The sequence below is a fragment of the Triturus cristatus genome, chromosome 4_2 (assembly GCF_964204655.1).
Source record: "Triturus cristatus chromosome 4_2, aTriCri1.1, whole genome shotgun sequence".
NCBI lineage: Eukaryota > Metazoa > Chordata > Amphibia > Caudata > Salamandridae > Triturus > Triturus cristatus.
Window position 1 is genome coordinate 168,994,911 of NC_140586.1, and position 17,988 is coordinate 169,012,898.

A 17,988-nucleotide genomic window follows, 5' to 3' on the forward strand; every position below is an offset into this window, starting at 1 on the left:
CCCTTACACTGAATCTGAGCAATGTGCACTCAGTTAGACGAACAGAGTAGAATTACAATCAGACGTCAATGGACTTTAGAAAAATGGAGAGATAATAGGCATGATGGCACCCGTGAGACTAACAGGGAGTTGGAAGACAGACTTTACTTTGATTATTTATATAGTCCCTTATTCCACCACATGTCCCCCATGGCGCCCCCAAAAAAGTATCGAAGGAGGCAGAAAAACAATTGCTCAGAAAGGATTGTAAAACTAATGGATTACGGTATTATTACACCAACCTCTGCTACACATTCTTGATTGGAAGGTCTTGATAAATGCAGTCTGTTCGGAACTAGAGATGCTAAGTACTTTGCACCAAATTCTATTCTAATTTTGTGCACAAACCTGAAGTCCTGGACATAAAGCGGACAGCCTCGCCTACCCATGGAAGAAAGTCCTAGCTAAACATACCGACATAATTATGGGTGTGAACTTCTAGTGGGAAGTGTGCAACAGATTATGAGAGCACCAATAATCTAAACAAGCATTGGCATAGCCAATAGGTCTTGCCTTTGGGACCTTATCAATGTTTAGTTATCCAGCACAATATCCTTGGTGCAACAACATCAACTGTTGAGATAGGTGCCCCTGCCCTGTTTGAAACTCTTATTGCCTCTTTTTAAAAACAATTGATTGCGTGAAACTCACAAATTGAATTGCTGCACTTTTTTGAAACTGAATTGTCGAGAAACTTACCGCGCTGTTGTTTTCTTGACTCACTTCCTGGTAGAATGCCCAATCAGTGCACCAATCAGTGAGGAGGGGGGGGAGAACTAAGGCTGACTACGGCGAATAATGCCGGTAGCAGTGCGGGAGCGCCGAAGGCGTGCCAAAGGCAAGCCAGTCTGCGCCCGTCCGCGGCAAGGGGCAAGTCACTATGCCCAAATCATAATTTATTCAACCACCGAAATAAAAATGCTCCACTCAAATGACCTGGCATCTAACCCTCTCATGCGCGCTAGTATGGGAGAAACGGGATAATGGAAAGAAGATCATCCTTTCCCGAAATCTGTCACCCTAACCATCCTGTAAGCTGCACTGAGCTACAGAATAGAAACAAAAATCAGGCCCTATCCGTTATCCATCTAAACACCCGTTCTATGGTTAAACACCAACTGGATATACACCACCTGCTGGTGACTGAGAAACCGGATATTCTGCTGTTAACAGAAACCTGGCTATCACAGGACTCCTCCCCTGATATTTTAGCAGCTCTACCTTGTGACTTTTACATCCTCCAAGCCAACCGCCCTCAGGGAAAAGAGGTGGGGGTGGAGTAGCAGATATAATACACCAGGATTTTAAATTCACAGCACTAACTCCTCTTGACTTACCACTAGTAGACAACCTGGTGATCAAACTGAAATCTGATTTTGCCCCTTTTGTCTGTGTCCTACTTTATAGACCACCCCAGAGCATGCCACTGTCCCCACAGTCTTTGAGTGAACAGAACATTTAATAACAAATCATGCAAAAATACTGTGGATTGGTGATTTTAATAACTGGGCCAACGAAACATCAGGTGGTCCTAATATCCTGGCCACAAAAGCTGAATATTTCTACTCAAAAATTGTCACCTCCTCAAATCGATCAAAAGAAATCTTCGATAGTTAATGAAATATCTAACCCAGACAGAGTGACACCAAAACCCACACCCTCGCAAACACTATGTGATTCCTTAAACAACTTCTTCATCGATAAAATCAAAGCCATTAAAGCGAGTATCCCTATATGTTCGAGCCCTGCATGTCCAACAATACCCAAGAACTCCTGCATTCTGGAACAGATTCCAGTAATAAGTCAAGAAATATTTTCAGACTTGTTGATAAAAGTAAAATCTGGCTCACCTAGGGATTGCTGTCCCCGTTGGATCCTAAGGGAAGCCTTTACTGCTCTCCCGAGTCCAGCTATGTCCCTCTTAAATGAGTCATTGTCCCAGGGTTATGTAACTGACACCTTTAAGGAGGCTACTGTCATCCCCCTCCTGAAGAAGCCACGAGCGGATCCTAAAATTCTAACCAACTACCGCCCTCTCTCATTGTTACCTTACCAAACTACTCGAAGCCCATGTGGCCAGAAGTCTATCTGCCTTTCTGAAGCAGTCTGATTATCTGGACGCACATCAAGCAGGGTTCCGCCCAGCTCACTCCAAAGAGTCCGTTATACTGACAGTATTGGACATCCTTCGGGAGAAGGCTGATAGGCTCTCCGCAGGCCCTGGTGCTGCTGGACCTTTCCGCGGCATTTGACACGGTCGACCACAATATCCTGGTCGACCGTGTCAAGGAAGCAGGAATTCAAGGCTCAGCCCTTGAATGGATCCATTCCTTTCTAGGAAACCGATTTCAGGCGGTCCGCCTAGGCCAATTCACGACCCCAAGATGAGAACTACATGCGGTGTTCCTCAGGGCTCCTCAATTTCCCCTCACTTGTTCAACTTATACCTTCCCCCGCTGATCCACGCCCTGAAAGAAAGGAAAGTTCACACCTTTAATTACGCGGACGATTTCCAACTGGTGTTTATCAGTTACTCTCCTACATCCGTCCATGAATTCCAGACTACAATGCGGTTCATCCGCGACTGGATGAACAGCAACCATCTGAAGTTAAATCCAGATAAGACGGAAGTGGTTCTTACATGAGGTCCTTTAAACCCTTTGAGTCCCCTGTTCTGGCCTAAAGAGCTGCGACAGCCCCCTACTCCTTAAATATCTGCTAAAACTCTGGGGGTCATAATTAATAATGACCTCACAATGAAAACTCAAATAGGATCCGAAATCTCAACACGCTTTTTCCAGCTGAGAAAAATAAGGAAAAATAGTAGGTTCCTTACACAGGAGGCAAAAATACAGGCAGTCCTTGCTATGGTGATATCCCATATAGATTACGCCAATTCTCTATACTTCGGCATTCCCGCTTATCTCACCTACCGTCTTCAACTGGTACACAATCAGGCAGCCAGACCGATTCTTCAGGAAAACAGGCGTCAACATGTCACTCCTCTTCTAAGGAAGCTACACTGGCTCCCCATAACTCAGATGCGCCTTTAGGGTGGGATGAATTATCTTTAAGTCCCTGAATGGTTGAAACCCCAAATTCATCGACAGTCTTATTGAAAGATACACTCCGAACCGCCACCTGCGATCTGCCCATATGCACTTCCTGACTATACCTTTCTTCAAACTGAAACGTTTTGGTGGAACAAGGTTTGCCATACTAGGCCCCAGATACTGGCACTCCCGGCCCCTAGAAATCAGATCCTGCACAGATCTCATGAGTTTTCGTTGACTCCTAAAGACATGGCTATTTAGACAGGCATACGAGTAACATCTCAGGACCAGCACCCTTAGAGTAGCACCATGAAACCGATCTGGTGTACGTGCGCTTTTACAAATAAAGTACAACATAGCATGGCTAAACACTTATAAGGTCCCAGAGGCGATACCTATTGGCTATGCCAAAGCTTGTTTATGTTATAGTTACAATGTCTTCCATATTGCTGTGTAAAGTACTTCATTTTAGCCCAATTAGATTTGCACTGCACTAGCAAAATGACTACCTAGGTTATATTGGCTGCAGCGTTAGCTGCAGGTTAGCGTGAGAGCTATAGCCCCAGCCTGCTGTAATCTCCGGCACCTGAACTGTGGGCACTGATGAGAAATCTGGTTGTTTCCAGCAAACTGTATGTCTCAGATAATTTAGTCATAAACCAAAACTGAAAACGTCCATATTGACTGTACATTTCTATGGGCCCTGGGCCCAGTGATATCATTTTATGAAAAAGTTCCCTTTCTTCGCTGTTCACTAAAACAGTCAAAGAAAATGTGACATTTTCAGAGCAAGTGCCACAGTTAAATATGAGCAAGTTAATAAACCCCTAGGCAATAAAAACAGACTTTGTTTAAAAGGTGAGTATTCACGTCTTTTCCATCATGTAACATACCTGAGCTTATTTTCCTCTGCGTACTTTTTTGAAATGCAGATTTTTTGTTTGAAAGTAATAAAATAAAATTAAAAAAACTGAGACCGAAGGCAGCACCAATAAAGGTCACAGACGTCCAGTCAGTGCCATGGTTGGGTTAAGGGGGTCATTGGGGCAAAGAGTGTTTGGGAGATCTGAGAAAAGGATGGCATCAGCGGTTTACAGAGGGGCTACCACAGTTAAACAGGGAACCCGAAAAGTGCTAAAGAACGGTAGTCCCCATCCACAAGCCCACACAATAAACCTGGAACAATGAATAAAGGAACAGAAACATATACTTGAGGATGGGGTACATATGCAAACATTATTTCTTTAAAAAACAATGTGCATTGAAACACAACCAAAACTACAGTGGTGTGTCTGAGATTTATCCCACCGCCCACCGCCCACCTCCTTCCTCACAAAGGGCGGCAGACACTTTTCCGGAGGCAAGGATTTAAATGCTATCAGCGAAGGACGCCTCCCTTCATTGAGTGGGCTCGTACTGTACCTTTTCTGTGTTTCAACGAAACCATAGGGAGATATGTGTTGTATTAACAAACAACTTCTAAATAAATATGGGGCTTAACGGCCAGAGCAGCCAATTTTGAAGCTGGTGAATCAGGTTCGAGTCTTGCCGGTGACTCAAGCATCCTGTGATTCTGGGTAAATCACTTATTCTCCCCATGCCTAAAAATGAATGTGTCCGTCTATAATGTAACTGGTGCTCATGTAAAGCGCTTTGATACCTTCGGGTCGAGTTCCCGCTATATAAAACTACAAATACAAAAAAAACACAACACATACCTGCCATGAAGCAATAAGGACTTTGCCGTGCAGCTATGAGCTTAGAAATGCGAAAGAGATGTTCTTGTCGCAAGACCTTCCGACTTGAAGAATGTGTAATTTATAATAGGAGCGAATGAACCACAATAACTTTTGTGTGACTTGGACCCGATAAATATTCTAAGTATCTACGGACTCAATGGAAAGCTCAATCTAAAAAGAACATGTGGTGCAACGTGTCCGTTCAAGGCCAGCAGTGACTAGAACCCAAACAGAGTTGTTGTCCACACAGAGGTGTTAAAATATTTCTGTATCAAGAGTGCCACTAACAGGAACTCAAAACAAGGGGAGGGGGATGGTGAATAATCGGTGCTGCGCGGGCTGCAGGGGAGAAAAATAGCCCTGCAAGCAGGAGGAGGCAGCTGCAGCCCGAGGAAAGTGAGTGAGGAGCAGTACGAAGGGAGCGGCGCCATCTGTTTCAAAAGCACGAGCAAGATCATTAAAAACAGATGGCGCTGCTGCTCGCTCCCGCAAGGGAAACGTCAAACGTGCACGAGTGCCAATAGAAACCAATGCAAAACATGCACGAGTTTCAAGCAAAGTCCTGAACGATTCAATTCAATTCAAAATAAGCTTTATTCGGAAAGTTAAATTGTACATGCTTTTATGGATCGAAATTAACAGGTCATCTAAAACATTTAAAACAAATAATTTTTATAAAAATATATGTACAGAGCATGTGTCGGCAAAAGCTCATTTACATGGTTCCAGTTAATATAGATACAAAAATAGCAGCAAGTGGGCGCGGAAGGACAACATTTCATTTTAATAAATAGGCAATTAAAAATAATGAGTGGGCGATAACAATGATAAGTATACGAAACATTAATCCCATATTTAGCATTCATTTTACTAGAGCAGTGGGATTAAGTTGCGACTTTAGGGCAGGAAAGAAGAAACAATCGCCCCCTAATGCATTATTATGATGCTTTGGGGGATAAATCCAAAACAACGTTTGGTATCATATGTCTAGCGTTCTTCTATATTTGCTCTAATCACGATGTACCCAAGTCAATATTGTTTCGACATTTAATCAGATTTTTTAAAAAGGCAGTGATATTGTAATTTATGCAGTCATAATCGAGACATTGGAGGGCCAAAAATGCTGGGCGACATTGGCGAATGCCCCAAATTTTAAGAATTGGTTTTATCCATTTCCTTCTCAATTCTTCATAAAATTTCCAAAATAAAATAGCATGAATGGTTGATTGCTCGGAAACAGAATCGCATGGGCAGTGTGGTAATTCATTTGACCAATTGTTAACAGTTGGAAATGTCACCAGCCTTTGGAAAATGTTCAATCGAAAACGAGTGAGAACAAATCTGTTGTATCTTTTATCAGATGTTTGTAAGTATGGTTGCATGCCAAATGAAGTTAATATCATGAGATTGTGGCTCACAGACAGTTTTGTAGCTTCACTCGCGAATCTCAGGCTCTCCATGTGGTTCATGCAGCGTTTCTTAAAATCTTTCCTTGCAATAGCTAACATGGAAAGAGGATTATTAAAATATTCAGGGTTACCAATGTCTGTCATAAAATCCTTCACATATTTGATCCATTTTATGTCAAGGCAATAATCCAATTTGAGAGCGTCCTGAAGAACTGCCTGATTAAAGCAGTTTGTCTCTGACTTCCAGATACGATGCCACAGAATTAGGGGTTGGATTTTTATAATATCCGTAATGTGAAGAACTCCCAACTCAGCGTGGCAGACATAGAAGCCGGAACCGCCAATAGATATCTAAAGAAAGCATTTTCCACTTTTTGCAGTTCGGAAACATTCCGATGACCCCATATCCCTGCCCCATATGTTGCTACACTCGTGCATTTTGCCTTATATATTTTTATCAATTCCAGGGGCGTTCTTCTTCCTAGTTTTTGAGCAAAGTTAACAAGGGCAGTAGTGGCTCTGATAAAATGAAGTTTTCTTAATGTGATTGCTTGGCCCCATAGGCCCTTGTCATCTACGAGGATTCCCAAATATGAGTAAGTGGATGTGGTAGCCAGTTTGCTCCCATTTAAATAGATATCTTTACCCTTTTTGCTGCCTTCACCACATTTCATCACAAAAGTTTTTGAGGCATTAATATTTAGATCAATATCTTGCATATATTTATTGTACAGATCCAATGCCTGCTGTAGGGCTAAGGGGGTCCTAGCTAAGATAACAGCGTCGTCCGCATAAAGCAGTGCTGGTATGCGTCTGGGGGCCAGATCTTGTTGAACCTGGGGAACGTCCTGGCTTCCTTCCAATAAGGCCTTCTCAAGACCATTAGTATATAGTGTGAAAAGGAATGGAGCCAGGATGCACCCCTGTCTTACCCCTCTAAGGACTTTGAATGAGGAGGTGCATTCACCCGCTCTACCAAATCGGACTCGCGCTGAAGCGTTACTATAGAGAGCCTTCAGGAAGTCTATTAGGGGTTCTTCTACTTGCATTTCTTTTAAGGTATGCCATAGTTTCCCATGAGAAACGCAGTCGAAGGCCGAAGAGAGATCGACAAACGCTAGGTAAAGTTTCCCTCTTTTCGCCCTCGTATATTTACCCAGCAGGATAGCTAGGTTAAGCCCCTGGTCTATTGTCCCCAGACCTTCCCTAAAGCCGAACTGTAGATCAGACAGTATGTTCTTATCTGTAGCCCAAGTTTGTAACCTTGAAAGGAGGATCCTTCCTGCTACTTTACCTAGTGAGTCTAGGAGTGAAATTGGTCTGTAGCAGGAAGGATCCTGTCTATTACCCTTTTTGAAAATGGGGACCATGATGGATTCTGACCAGCTATTAATAAGGCCCTGTGAAGAGGTTGCATTAAGAACGCGAGTCAAAATTGGGGCCCAGAGATCTGTATTGTGTTTATAAATATCTACAGGGACCCCGTCAGGTCCTGGGGCCTTGGAACCTTTGCTTTCGTTTAATGCTACCAAAACTTCATCAAGAGAGAAGGATATCTCTATGGGGAAAGAGGTGTTATGTACAAGTACGGATGATGGTAACATGGCTGTAGTGTCTATCGACTCTGAAAGGCCAAAAATTTTTGTGTAATGGTTCACCCATTGGGCCTCATCTATCGCAATCTCTATGGAGGGAGAGTTATCGGAAAGAAGGAATGGAGACCTAATTACTCTCCAGAATGCCTTACTATCATTCTGGTTACTGGCCCTGTGTAGGTCTTCCCACAAGGAAATTTTCACTGTCTTTTTCCTGGTCGCGATAGCCTGGTTATATAATTTCCTTGCCTGTTGAACGGCTGGACCATCTCTATCCCTATTATGGATCGCTTTTTTTAATGTGCGGTAAGCGTTCGTGCAATTAGTATCAAACCATCTTGGTTTCTTAAGGTCACCCTTTTTCCTCTCTACGGACATGGAGGTTTTTATTATTGCAGTGATGTGGTTAAAACTTTCTAGGATGAACGAGGGCGATGAATTCTCATTCAGAGAAGACAAAATATGGGGTAGAGCCTTAGCCACTACGGAAGATGTAATGGTATCTGGATCAACTAATTCCCATTTCAAAGAGTAACCATTCATCCTATCAATAGTGAGGTTAGGACAGGTGTGGTGTAATTTATTCTTTTTACATTTATTGTAGGAGATGACATTTTTCTTCTTAATTGTTAAAGTTTGTGGGAAATGATCGCTAATAGCGATCTTGTGGGTAATGAATTGCTTTACCCTATTCCCAAGATTATTTGATGCCAGAATATAGTCTATCACCGAACCTGTCCCTCTCCCATTATAAGTTGGTGAAAAGGCAATTGAGGGAGTTACTAATTCATTTGCGAAACTCAAATTCAACATAAATATGGTCTCGTTCAGAGCACTCCCAAGGATGTTATGAGGAAAGTGAGTTAGGTTACAGTTTTCCTCGTCATTCAAGCCACATGTATGATTGTTACTATTGGGGCACAGGTTAACGTTAAAGTCCCCCCCCCCAGATGATTTGAGTATTTCCTGAGTTGGCCATCTGGATTTTATATACCACTTGTCTAAGTTGATCGATAACTTCAAATTCATTCTCTTTTGGGATGTTATTGTAGAAATTCACGAGTATTAAGGTGTCATTCCTATCCATTGTAAGAGTAAGAATTTGATAGTAAGGGTTTGGAATCTCAAATGTGAGTTTTTTCACTGTCACCAGATTGGAGACATATATACATAAGCCTCCCTTTGGTCTTCCATGGATGGAAGGAGAGGCTGGTGTGGGAAATGTTTTGAAACCATTAATGTTAATGTCTTTTTGCGACCAAGTCTCTTGGAGACAAAGAATATCCGTATTCTTAACAAAAATTTTCTGTGGTTGCCCCTAAACTTTGGAACTCTCTCCCAATTGAGGTGAAAACTCTTCCCTCTTTGGATTTGTTTAAAAAGGCCCTTAAAACCTGGTACTTTACCAAAGCGTATTAATAAAAGTTCGCTGTTTCTGATTGACGAGCTGGATTATTTGACTTAGGCGCCTTGACGCCCATTGGGCAAAGTTTTGCGCACGATAAGACTCAAATCATTCATTCATCATTCATCATTCATTCAAAATCAAGAAATAGATCGTTATGCATTTTGGAATATAGGCCCCATATATTCCAATATGTGATATTTATGTCTCCTTCCTCTTCCCGGGGTGTTATATGTGGCTGGAAGACTAATCCTGGTGCGTCAGATTTAGATATAATAGAATTCATGGTGTCCTCCCTAATACAGAGAGAAGCAGGAATTACCACCTGCATTACTCCGTTCTGTGGTTGCCCCTGAGCAGAGTAAACTCTAACTGCTGATTCGATCTCAGACTCGGATGAGCCCCTTTGAGGAGGAATAGACAAACTGGTGTCAGAATTTCCAGCCTGAATCGTTGTTCTTTTTATTGTTATTGGGGGTAGTCAATCTGGGTCCTCTAACGAGGTAAGTGCGCTGAAGCGATTGTGTATAGGGATGTTAAAAATTTGGTTGGGGGGGGAGGAGCCAAGATGGCGACCGGAGCAGACGCTTGAGCGCCCGGCTCCGTCGGCCCTTGGCCCCGGACTATTATCCTGATTCCTATCCTTGCCGATTCTCGAGGTGAAACGTGTACGACGACGCGCTGTCCACGCCGCCACTTCCCCGAAGTCTCAGCCCGCCCGGATGCCGGAGTTTTTGGTGCTTTTGTTCTCCGCCCTGGACCCCTGCTCCATTGTGGCCTTTGCCGGCCCCCAGGAAGCTCCGCAGACCCGCTAGCGCAAATCCGAGCCCCGCGGTCCCGACCTCACCTAACATCACGGACTGTCGCCAGATGAGCCTGGGGAGGGACGGCCAGACACCTCCTGCACCCTGCGCCTGAAGGGCTGGGGCTGTAAGGTAAGCCCCGGTGAGGCGGGTCTCCTGCCCCGATCTGTGGACCGCGCTGTGGGAGGCTGCCGACCCCCTTCTTCTATTGCCTAGTCGGCTGCAAAGAGAACCCGAGGGAAGGGAGGCGACTGTTGGCTTTCCCGGTTGCGGCGCAGACCTGAGGGGAACTGACTCCTTGCTACGACCCCCCCCCCTGGCCATTGTACCGTCCGGCGGTAAAACATGGCGTTGTTTGCTTGCTCGCGGCTGGGGGGTGATACTCCGGTCTTGCCCGCTGCCCGCTTCGCCCTCCCTCCACCAGACACCAGCTCCACGGTGCCGTCCCGGATTGCTGCCGATGTGGGGGTGCAGCTTCCGCTGACATGCGGCTCCGTACTGGCCGTCCTGCGGGACTTTCGTTTACAAATGTTTGCTCGCTTTCAGGCGCTTAGTGAGCAGTTTGACTCCCTGTTGTCGGCTGCGGGCCGTGAGCGCTCCGTCTGTCATCAACACGGCGTGGGTCTGCCAGTGCTTTTGTCCTCTTGCGGGGACGCAACGGCTGTGTGTGATCGTGCTACACTGGTGCCTGCATCTGGCTTTCCCGGCACCCAGGATCAATTGCTCTCCAGCTTAACAGCGGATACTTTGTTTCCCCGTTCATTGCTGCCTGCTTCATTGTTGCCTGCCTCACCGCGTCTGCAAGAGTATCCAGCTGAGCAACACCTAACATCCTCGAGGAATCGTTCACGGTGGCCTACTGCTTCTTTTCTGTGGAACTCCTGTACTCTACATGCCATGTCTGGACTTTATGTGGTGCACAAAGGGACCTCTACAGATGGTCGGCGGCCATTTTGGGATTCTACTTCACCATCTTCTCCCAAACGGCCATATTGTCTTTGTCTGCACGGGATGCGGGGCCTTCATGTAGGGGCTGGCTTAATCTCAAGCCCGCGATCGGGCCAGGGCTAGACTGATTAATATCGCCATGGTTTCACGGAGGGGCTGGACTGGGACTGGAACTGTATGTGTACTTTGTGCGCATTCGTCGCGATTTGTCTTCCTTCATCTACATTGTTGTGACAGTTCATTTTCACACGACCGCTTTTGGGGTAGTGGGTTCTCAGTGTGTGGAAGCCAAAGATGGCCGATGGTTTAGGGCGCTCTGATGATACGTAGGCTCCTCCCCACCTTCTTCTCTTTGGGAGTTTAGATTAGAATAGTCCTATTCTTTTCTCACCCCCTTTAACATAGGTGTATTGTTTTCTTATCTTTCTTTACTTTATTCTTACTCTCTTTCTTGTCTATATTTCGGGTTTATTGGGCGACAGGCACTATGCTGGGGGGGGGGGGGGGAAGGCCGTAGCCTCCGCATTGGTGTAGGGTGGGGGGGTAACTTACTGTTTCTAATTAGTTCTATTGGCCTTTTTTCTCTTTATGTTTCTGCGCTATACTTGTTTCGATTCTGGGTCCGGGTGGGGGGTTGACTGAGTGGGGGCGGCACTGGAGGGGTGCGTAATTGCTCATGTGACTATCCTGTTATATAACTGCATTGCCTCACTGCCTGCGATTTTACTTCCATTGCTGTTTTAATGATGCTGCTGCTCTCCCGTGTGGTGAAGATATCGTGCGGACTCGAATCTCCTTGGTTCTTATTCTTCACTGACTATTTCCCTGATAAACTTATTTTGAAAACTTTAAAATTAACCTTCACTTCTCCTTTCCCTGGGGTCAAGGATCTCTCCAGTGTATGTTTCATAAATCGTTGCTAACCTTGACCGTTGAAGCACAGGGGCCGTAATGTTTGTATCAGTGCTTAACCGTATCGTGGCCGGCCTGAAGGTTGTAGGCCCGTATTTGTTCTTTTAATATGCACGAATAAAGGTTTTAAAAAAAATAAATAAAAAAAAAAATTTGGTTGGGCATGAGCTGATGGTGGGCCGAATTCATCAATTCGGAGGGAGGACGATAAAAGAAGCCTAAGGGAAGTATATTAATTCCTGATTCAAGGGTGCTTTTGGCCGCTAACCCCAAAATTATTTTGACTAACCAAGGAGAGCGAAAGGTCAATACCAAACAGTCGCCAGTGAATAGTTTCCTAGATCTTCCAATCCATCCTATTCTGCGTATCATCTTGAATTCTTCAAACAATATACCAGTGTCGCCCATTCTATCCCCCAGCCAATGTAATGCTTTATTCCTTAATGATTCACAGGTCTCCTGATCATTAAGTCGTAAGTGAGGGACATTACCCAGGATCACTGTGTAAGGAGTGCAGGCTGGAGGAAGATCCAGATGTATAGAGGATGGTGCCTTTATGGATGTGAGTTTGGGGGCAAATATGGTAGGTTTGTCGATGGCGGAATGGGACTTAGGAACTAGGTTGTTGTGGTGTCTCTGTAATCCTGATCTGATTGCTGATTTCAGTTGTGGGGGCTTCGCCTGAGTGGTCAGTATGGGGTTGGAATTGTTGTGGTTTCCTGTTTTTATTCAGGCCGTCACCAATAGACTTAGGGCTATAAGATAGAATACTCTTGTCTTCGTTACAGGAAAGGAGTTTAGCCACGTGGGACTCGATCCGGTCTAATCTTGATCCGATAGCCTCAACAGCTCCTCTCACAAAAGAGTCTAAACTATTTAAAGATGAGAGGATACTGACCAGATCGCACCCCTTAATATGTTCTTTAGTAATGTTTACTGCTGTTAGAGGTGTAGAAAGAGTTTGTAAAGTGCTAATAACTGAGTCTTGGTGTTTTTTCTTTGATGTAGTCTCCTTTCCTCTATGTGGCCTTGATTTACTTGTCTCCCTTGTGCCCCTTCCGGACTTCCCCGGCTGTTTCTCAACCGTATTTTTCCCCTGGTCTGGTTGTGAGGTGATTATATCGCTGTGGTTGTGCACTATAATGTCACTAATGCTATGTTGAACACATCCATTAACTGCTGTTCCGGAATCAGCCATCACAACAGGGGTGATGGTTTGAATAGGAGTAGATTGGCCGTCCTCCACTCTATCTTCTCCAATCATCAGTGAGCCAGCTGCTAGGGTTTGTTCTACTGTGGTTATTTGTTTTTCTATTGCCCCATAGCCCCAGTCAGGTATGTTAGAAGTGATTGTTTCTTTGGTTTCTTAATATCCATACCCTCCGATGGTTCACAACTCGGTGCTTTCCTTTTGCCCATACTCAAGAGTACCTTTTTGGAGCTTAGTTGCTGGTAAACAACACAATAACTACTTAGTTTAAGATCTATCTAGTGATTTGTGTGAGAGCAATCAATGTTTGTCAAGTCCGGAGCTATTTCAAAAATGATAGATATTACCTGCGGATTTACTCCAGTCCGTGCGCGGAGGTCAGAGTAGACAGGGTATAGGGTGGGGCCACGATGGGAGGCCCGGTCCGGTCCCACACGGGCAAGGACGGGCCCGCCCTTGGCCCGGGCGCTGCCCGCGCGCTTCCCGCGCTGCGGGAGGCGTGCAGGGTTGAAGTAGGCAGGTGACGCCTGCCACTGACGTCACCTGCGTGCGCCACTCGTGTAAGCCTGGGAGCTGTAGTTCGCGCTATTAAGGCCGTTTCCCTCACGGCGGGTCTGCAGGTTGTCCGTTGAGTGCCCCCACTTGAAAGACCCTTCAGGGAGTCTGTGCCGATCTCGCGTTGGCCCCGTTACACAGGAAGGGCATTTAAAGTTGATCACCTCTTGGAGCGCGTCTGAACGATTCTAAAAGGTCCCCTCCTAAGCAGCCCTTGCTCGCTGCGTAGGCAAGACCTAAAAAGCATATAGTTATCAAATTCTCTGAACTAACTGAACACCGTTGACTTGTTAATCACGATTTATCACTTGAGTGTTTCACTCTAAAGAGAGCATCGAGCAGGTTTATTTTGCATCAATACTCATGGACATGGAGACTTAAGAAAGCCTCATTAAAACCATTGTGTGTGCAGACTTTTAGCATTTGATTCTTATTACCAACTGTTTATTATGAGACAACGTCAAAGAACAGGAAAGTAGGAGGGCAGGTGAGGAATCTGCGGTTTGATAGCCTCCATTAGAAAAGGAGTTAGTGAAGAAAAGTAACTTCTGATAGAGACTTCTAACAGCAGATTCCCCGCCTTTTGACTAGATACCAAAGCAATACCTTCCAGGTGTTGGGTCTGTGGAATGGCACAAACCATGAAATATTGTAGGACATGTAGGGCTGGACCAGGTTGTTTGGGCAATAGTCCTTGGTGAACATGTGCAAAGAGGCCCATGTAGCAGCCTAACAAATATCCAAGACTGGCACACCACACAATAGCGCTGTAGTAGCAGCCTTTGCTCTAATAGAGCAAACACATAAACAGATCTTGATACATCATACAATCAATCAATCAATCTAGAGATGGTTCTCTTTTGAACTGCTTTACCCTTTTTTTACTCCAGAAAAACTGATAAAAAGTAGTTCATCTTGTCGGAATTCCTTGGTTCTCTAGGTAAAAGCTGAGTGTCCTTTTAGGATCAAGGCAATGTAGTCACTCTTCCTCTTTGGAGGGATGAGGCAGTTCATAATAAGTTGACAAAGTGATGGGCTGTCCTAAGTTAAAGGGCGTATCTACCTCGGGAAGGAATGCTACCCTCGTTCTATAGACCAATTACTCAGGAAAGAAGGATCATAAGAAGCCATTGATGACAAAGTCTGAAGTTCACTCACTCGCCATGCCAATGTAATGGCTATAAGGAAGTCGATCTTCAGAGTCACAAATAAAAGACAACTGTGCATAGGCTCAACAAGCAAGGATATTATTTAGGTCAGTGTTTCCCAAACTGGGGTCCGAGGACCCCCAGGGGTCCGTGGCACATTCCCAGGGGGTCCGCAGGCAGCAGTTTTAAAAGCACTGCAAAGTTCCTTGAAAAATTAGCAGTTTTCGAGCAACTATAAAAGTGTCAAGAAAATGCCAGTGATTAATGTACCTGCTGGAGAGAGAGGAAAGTTTTGTCTAGTGGCAGCTTTGACTTATCTAATGTGACACAGAGAGTTAATATGTCTACTGCAAAGAACGTGTACAATGCATTTTAAAAACAGTATTTTATGTGCATAGGTCAGTGGGCTACTGATTTTGTCACAGAGATTCTTTTGTCACTGTGCAATTCATAAGGGACAAATCGTAATCTAGCACAGTGTCCTATAAACTGTCAAAGAGCTGCTTGCAAACTGCATGGTAAAAGTTAGCAACGTATGTTTATTCCCAGTCTATCATTTTCCTGATGCTGCAATGTTCCCACTTCCTGCACATGAACAATTTTGTAATGCCTTTTTGTCACTTCTATGTGTGCTGCCTAATGCAGCACACATGGAAGTTACAAAACGTCATTTTTATTAAAGATTGTTTATGTGCAGGAAGAGTCACCATCCTGAACATAAACAATCAAAGGTGTTTTGCTTTTTCTGTTGGAAAAAGCAAAAACGAGGAGAAATAAGGCACTTCTCCACATTTCGCCAAGTTAAGACCAGGTTTTTCATGGTCTTAATTTTGGTGCTATCTCCTATTTAAGCTGACCTTGTAAATAGAGGGCAGCGTCAAAATCAATGGGTGTTGGAGTGAAACGCCCACTGCCCACCTTTTTCACGCTAAGCATTGCGTGAAAGGGGGCTTTATTTACAAGACAGCGTTAAGCCACAATAAGTGGTTTAACGCTGCCTTGTAAATAAGGCAAAGCCCCTATTGCCACAGGAACATCGCAAAAAGTGACGTTCCCATGGCGATAGGGACTTGTAAATATGCCCCTAAAATCCTTAGTAATTTGAGTATTTGTTTTGAGTGCACACGTTGGTTTATTTTTTTCGAATTACTGTTTTAATGTTTGAAATTTAAACCCTACAAATTGCTTGGGGGTCCCCGGCTTCCAGTGGTGACTCAATGGGGGTCCTCAGGAGTCAAAAGTTTGGGAACCACTGCACTACCCAATTTCTCACCCTAAACCTCGCTCAATATATACTCTACCTCCACTCTTTGACGCAACCCAAACCCCATTCTACTACTTTGGTCCACAAAATAACCTTTGCTAGACTGATGCCCCTCTACCCCTCCTTGCATCATGTCATACCTCTTTTACTAATCAGATCTCCCAAACAAGCCTTTCCCTCTGACTCTTCCCCCTCCACTTCCCTTTTACTCATCCCAAACCTCCTCCTACTGCTATGAGCTGGGGGGCGGATGGGGACACAAACACACAAACACACACACACACACACGTTCACTTTCTATGCCCTTCCCTATCCTTTTCAATCCAACTAACAGACTCACAAGTCCACCACTCAAATTTATTTCATATTTCCCTATACTAGTTTCCCACTAATCCTGTGTGGGTTCTGGAGTGACGTGCTACCTGCCAAAAAGCACTTTAACACCTCATCAGGGGTAGCAAGCGCTTTATAAATGCAAACCCTCCCTCTTCTATTCCTCCACAATCTTTTTTCTATCCAAATAAACTCACATGTCCACCGCTCAAATGAGTGTAATAGCTCCCTGTACTAATTCACCACTAATCCTTTTTAGGTTCCGGAGTAACGTACCTCTCGCCAAAAAAAAGCGCTTCAACACCTCATCAGGAGTAGTTAGCACTATGTAAATGCAGTTACAAGACAATTAGGGAATTTGTAGTTTTACTTTTTGGGTAAAACGCAAGTCACAGAATGCTTAATGGAATTCCAAACATAGAAAGTAGACGACGTCCTGTCACCATATTGCAAAATGTACCTCTCGCATCATACACACCCCTAAAAAAATCGCGGGTTGCATGAAACCACTGCAGCATACAGGACTCAAGAAGTGTCTACCTCTAATCTTTACAACTACGTATTCCTTTGAATCAACTGTTTCCACTTGAGTCCAAATGACGAATAAAAACTTTATTCTTTCATATTTTATAGTCCAATCTCCAGTTTCAATGCAGTTCAAATCTCAAAAATTAGTGTCAACCACATAAAAACAAATGACAAAACACTCCATGACATATAGCTGCAGTTCTTCCTGTGCTTAGCGCCACCCAGAGGAAGCCAGTTCCACAGAGAAGGGTAGCACAATGAATGGTTCGTAAACCAAAAGATTGCACCACGCCCCTCACTTTACCTGCGCTGCACCAACCGCAGAAACCCAGCAACATAAGATGCAAGGAAAGTGCCCGAAGTCCCATCCCTGGAATCTCCCTGCGCCGAGGGTAGGCCCAAGCCACGGTCTCCATTTTCATGGGTCCCGCCATAGCCTCCGCAACTTCAGCACAGCTCGTATTGGTCCTCCTTAGCTACGGACTTCCGATTCCACCAATCGAAAAATAAATTCAATAGTATCCTCTGGGCCCGCCCCAGTTGCCGAAAGACGCAAGGTGTCGCCAGTTCGAAAAAGACAGTTTTTTTTGTTATGACGCATTCGGGTGATGCATTTATGGAAATAGACAAAGGACAGACAAGGGCACCGAATTGCGCCATCTTTCATTTGAAAGACCGTTTCGAAACCAATATTGGAAAACATGTAGTTGCAACTAAAGGCAAGTTATGTAATTTGTACTTCACTTTCTAATGAGAAACATTTCCAGATTTGAGATATGCTCATTATGTTACGCTAGTTTGGCCACTTTACATAAATTATTCAGATAGTTGAATTGTCCATATTATTCATAGGACAATCGTGTTTGAATATATAGGAGGAATTCACGTTGATTAAAAAATGTTTATGCATTATTTTATTTATAATTACTATTACTTCGACTGTCACAAGTTCTCAACGTGCGCCATGATGCTTTTATAAATATGCAAAACGGGTTATCTATCGGGCACTATACTCCGCCGGCCTGTGAAGAATAGGATGAAAACGAA

General features: G+C 44.3%; 1 protein-coding gene across 2 annotated transcripts in view; it reads right to left on the bottom strand.

The window, feature by feature from the left end:
* Nucleotides 1-17,535, bottom strand: part of NEMP1 (nuclear envelope integral membrane protein 1) — a 354,900-nt gene extending 337,365 nt beyond the window's left edge. The window contains exon 1 of one of the 2 annotated variants that reach the window (XM_085600970.1): nucleotides 17,246-17,535. In XM_085600970.1, coding sequence (XP_085457096.1) covers nucleotides 17,246-17,375 — 130 coding nt within the window. In that variant the 5' untranslated portion in view covers nucleotides 17,376-17,535. The remainder of the gene's footprint in view (nucleotides 1-17,245) is intronic. The other variant, XM_085600971.1, reaches the window with a different exon arrangement.
* Between the last annotated feature and the right edge of the window lie 453 nt (nucleotides 17,536-17,988).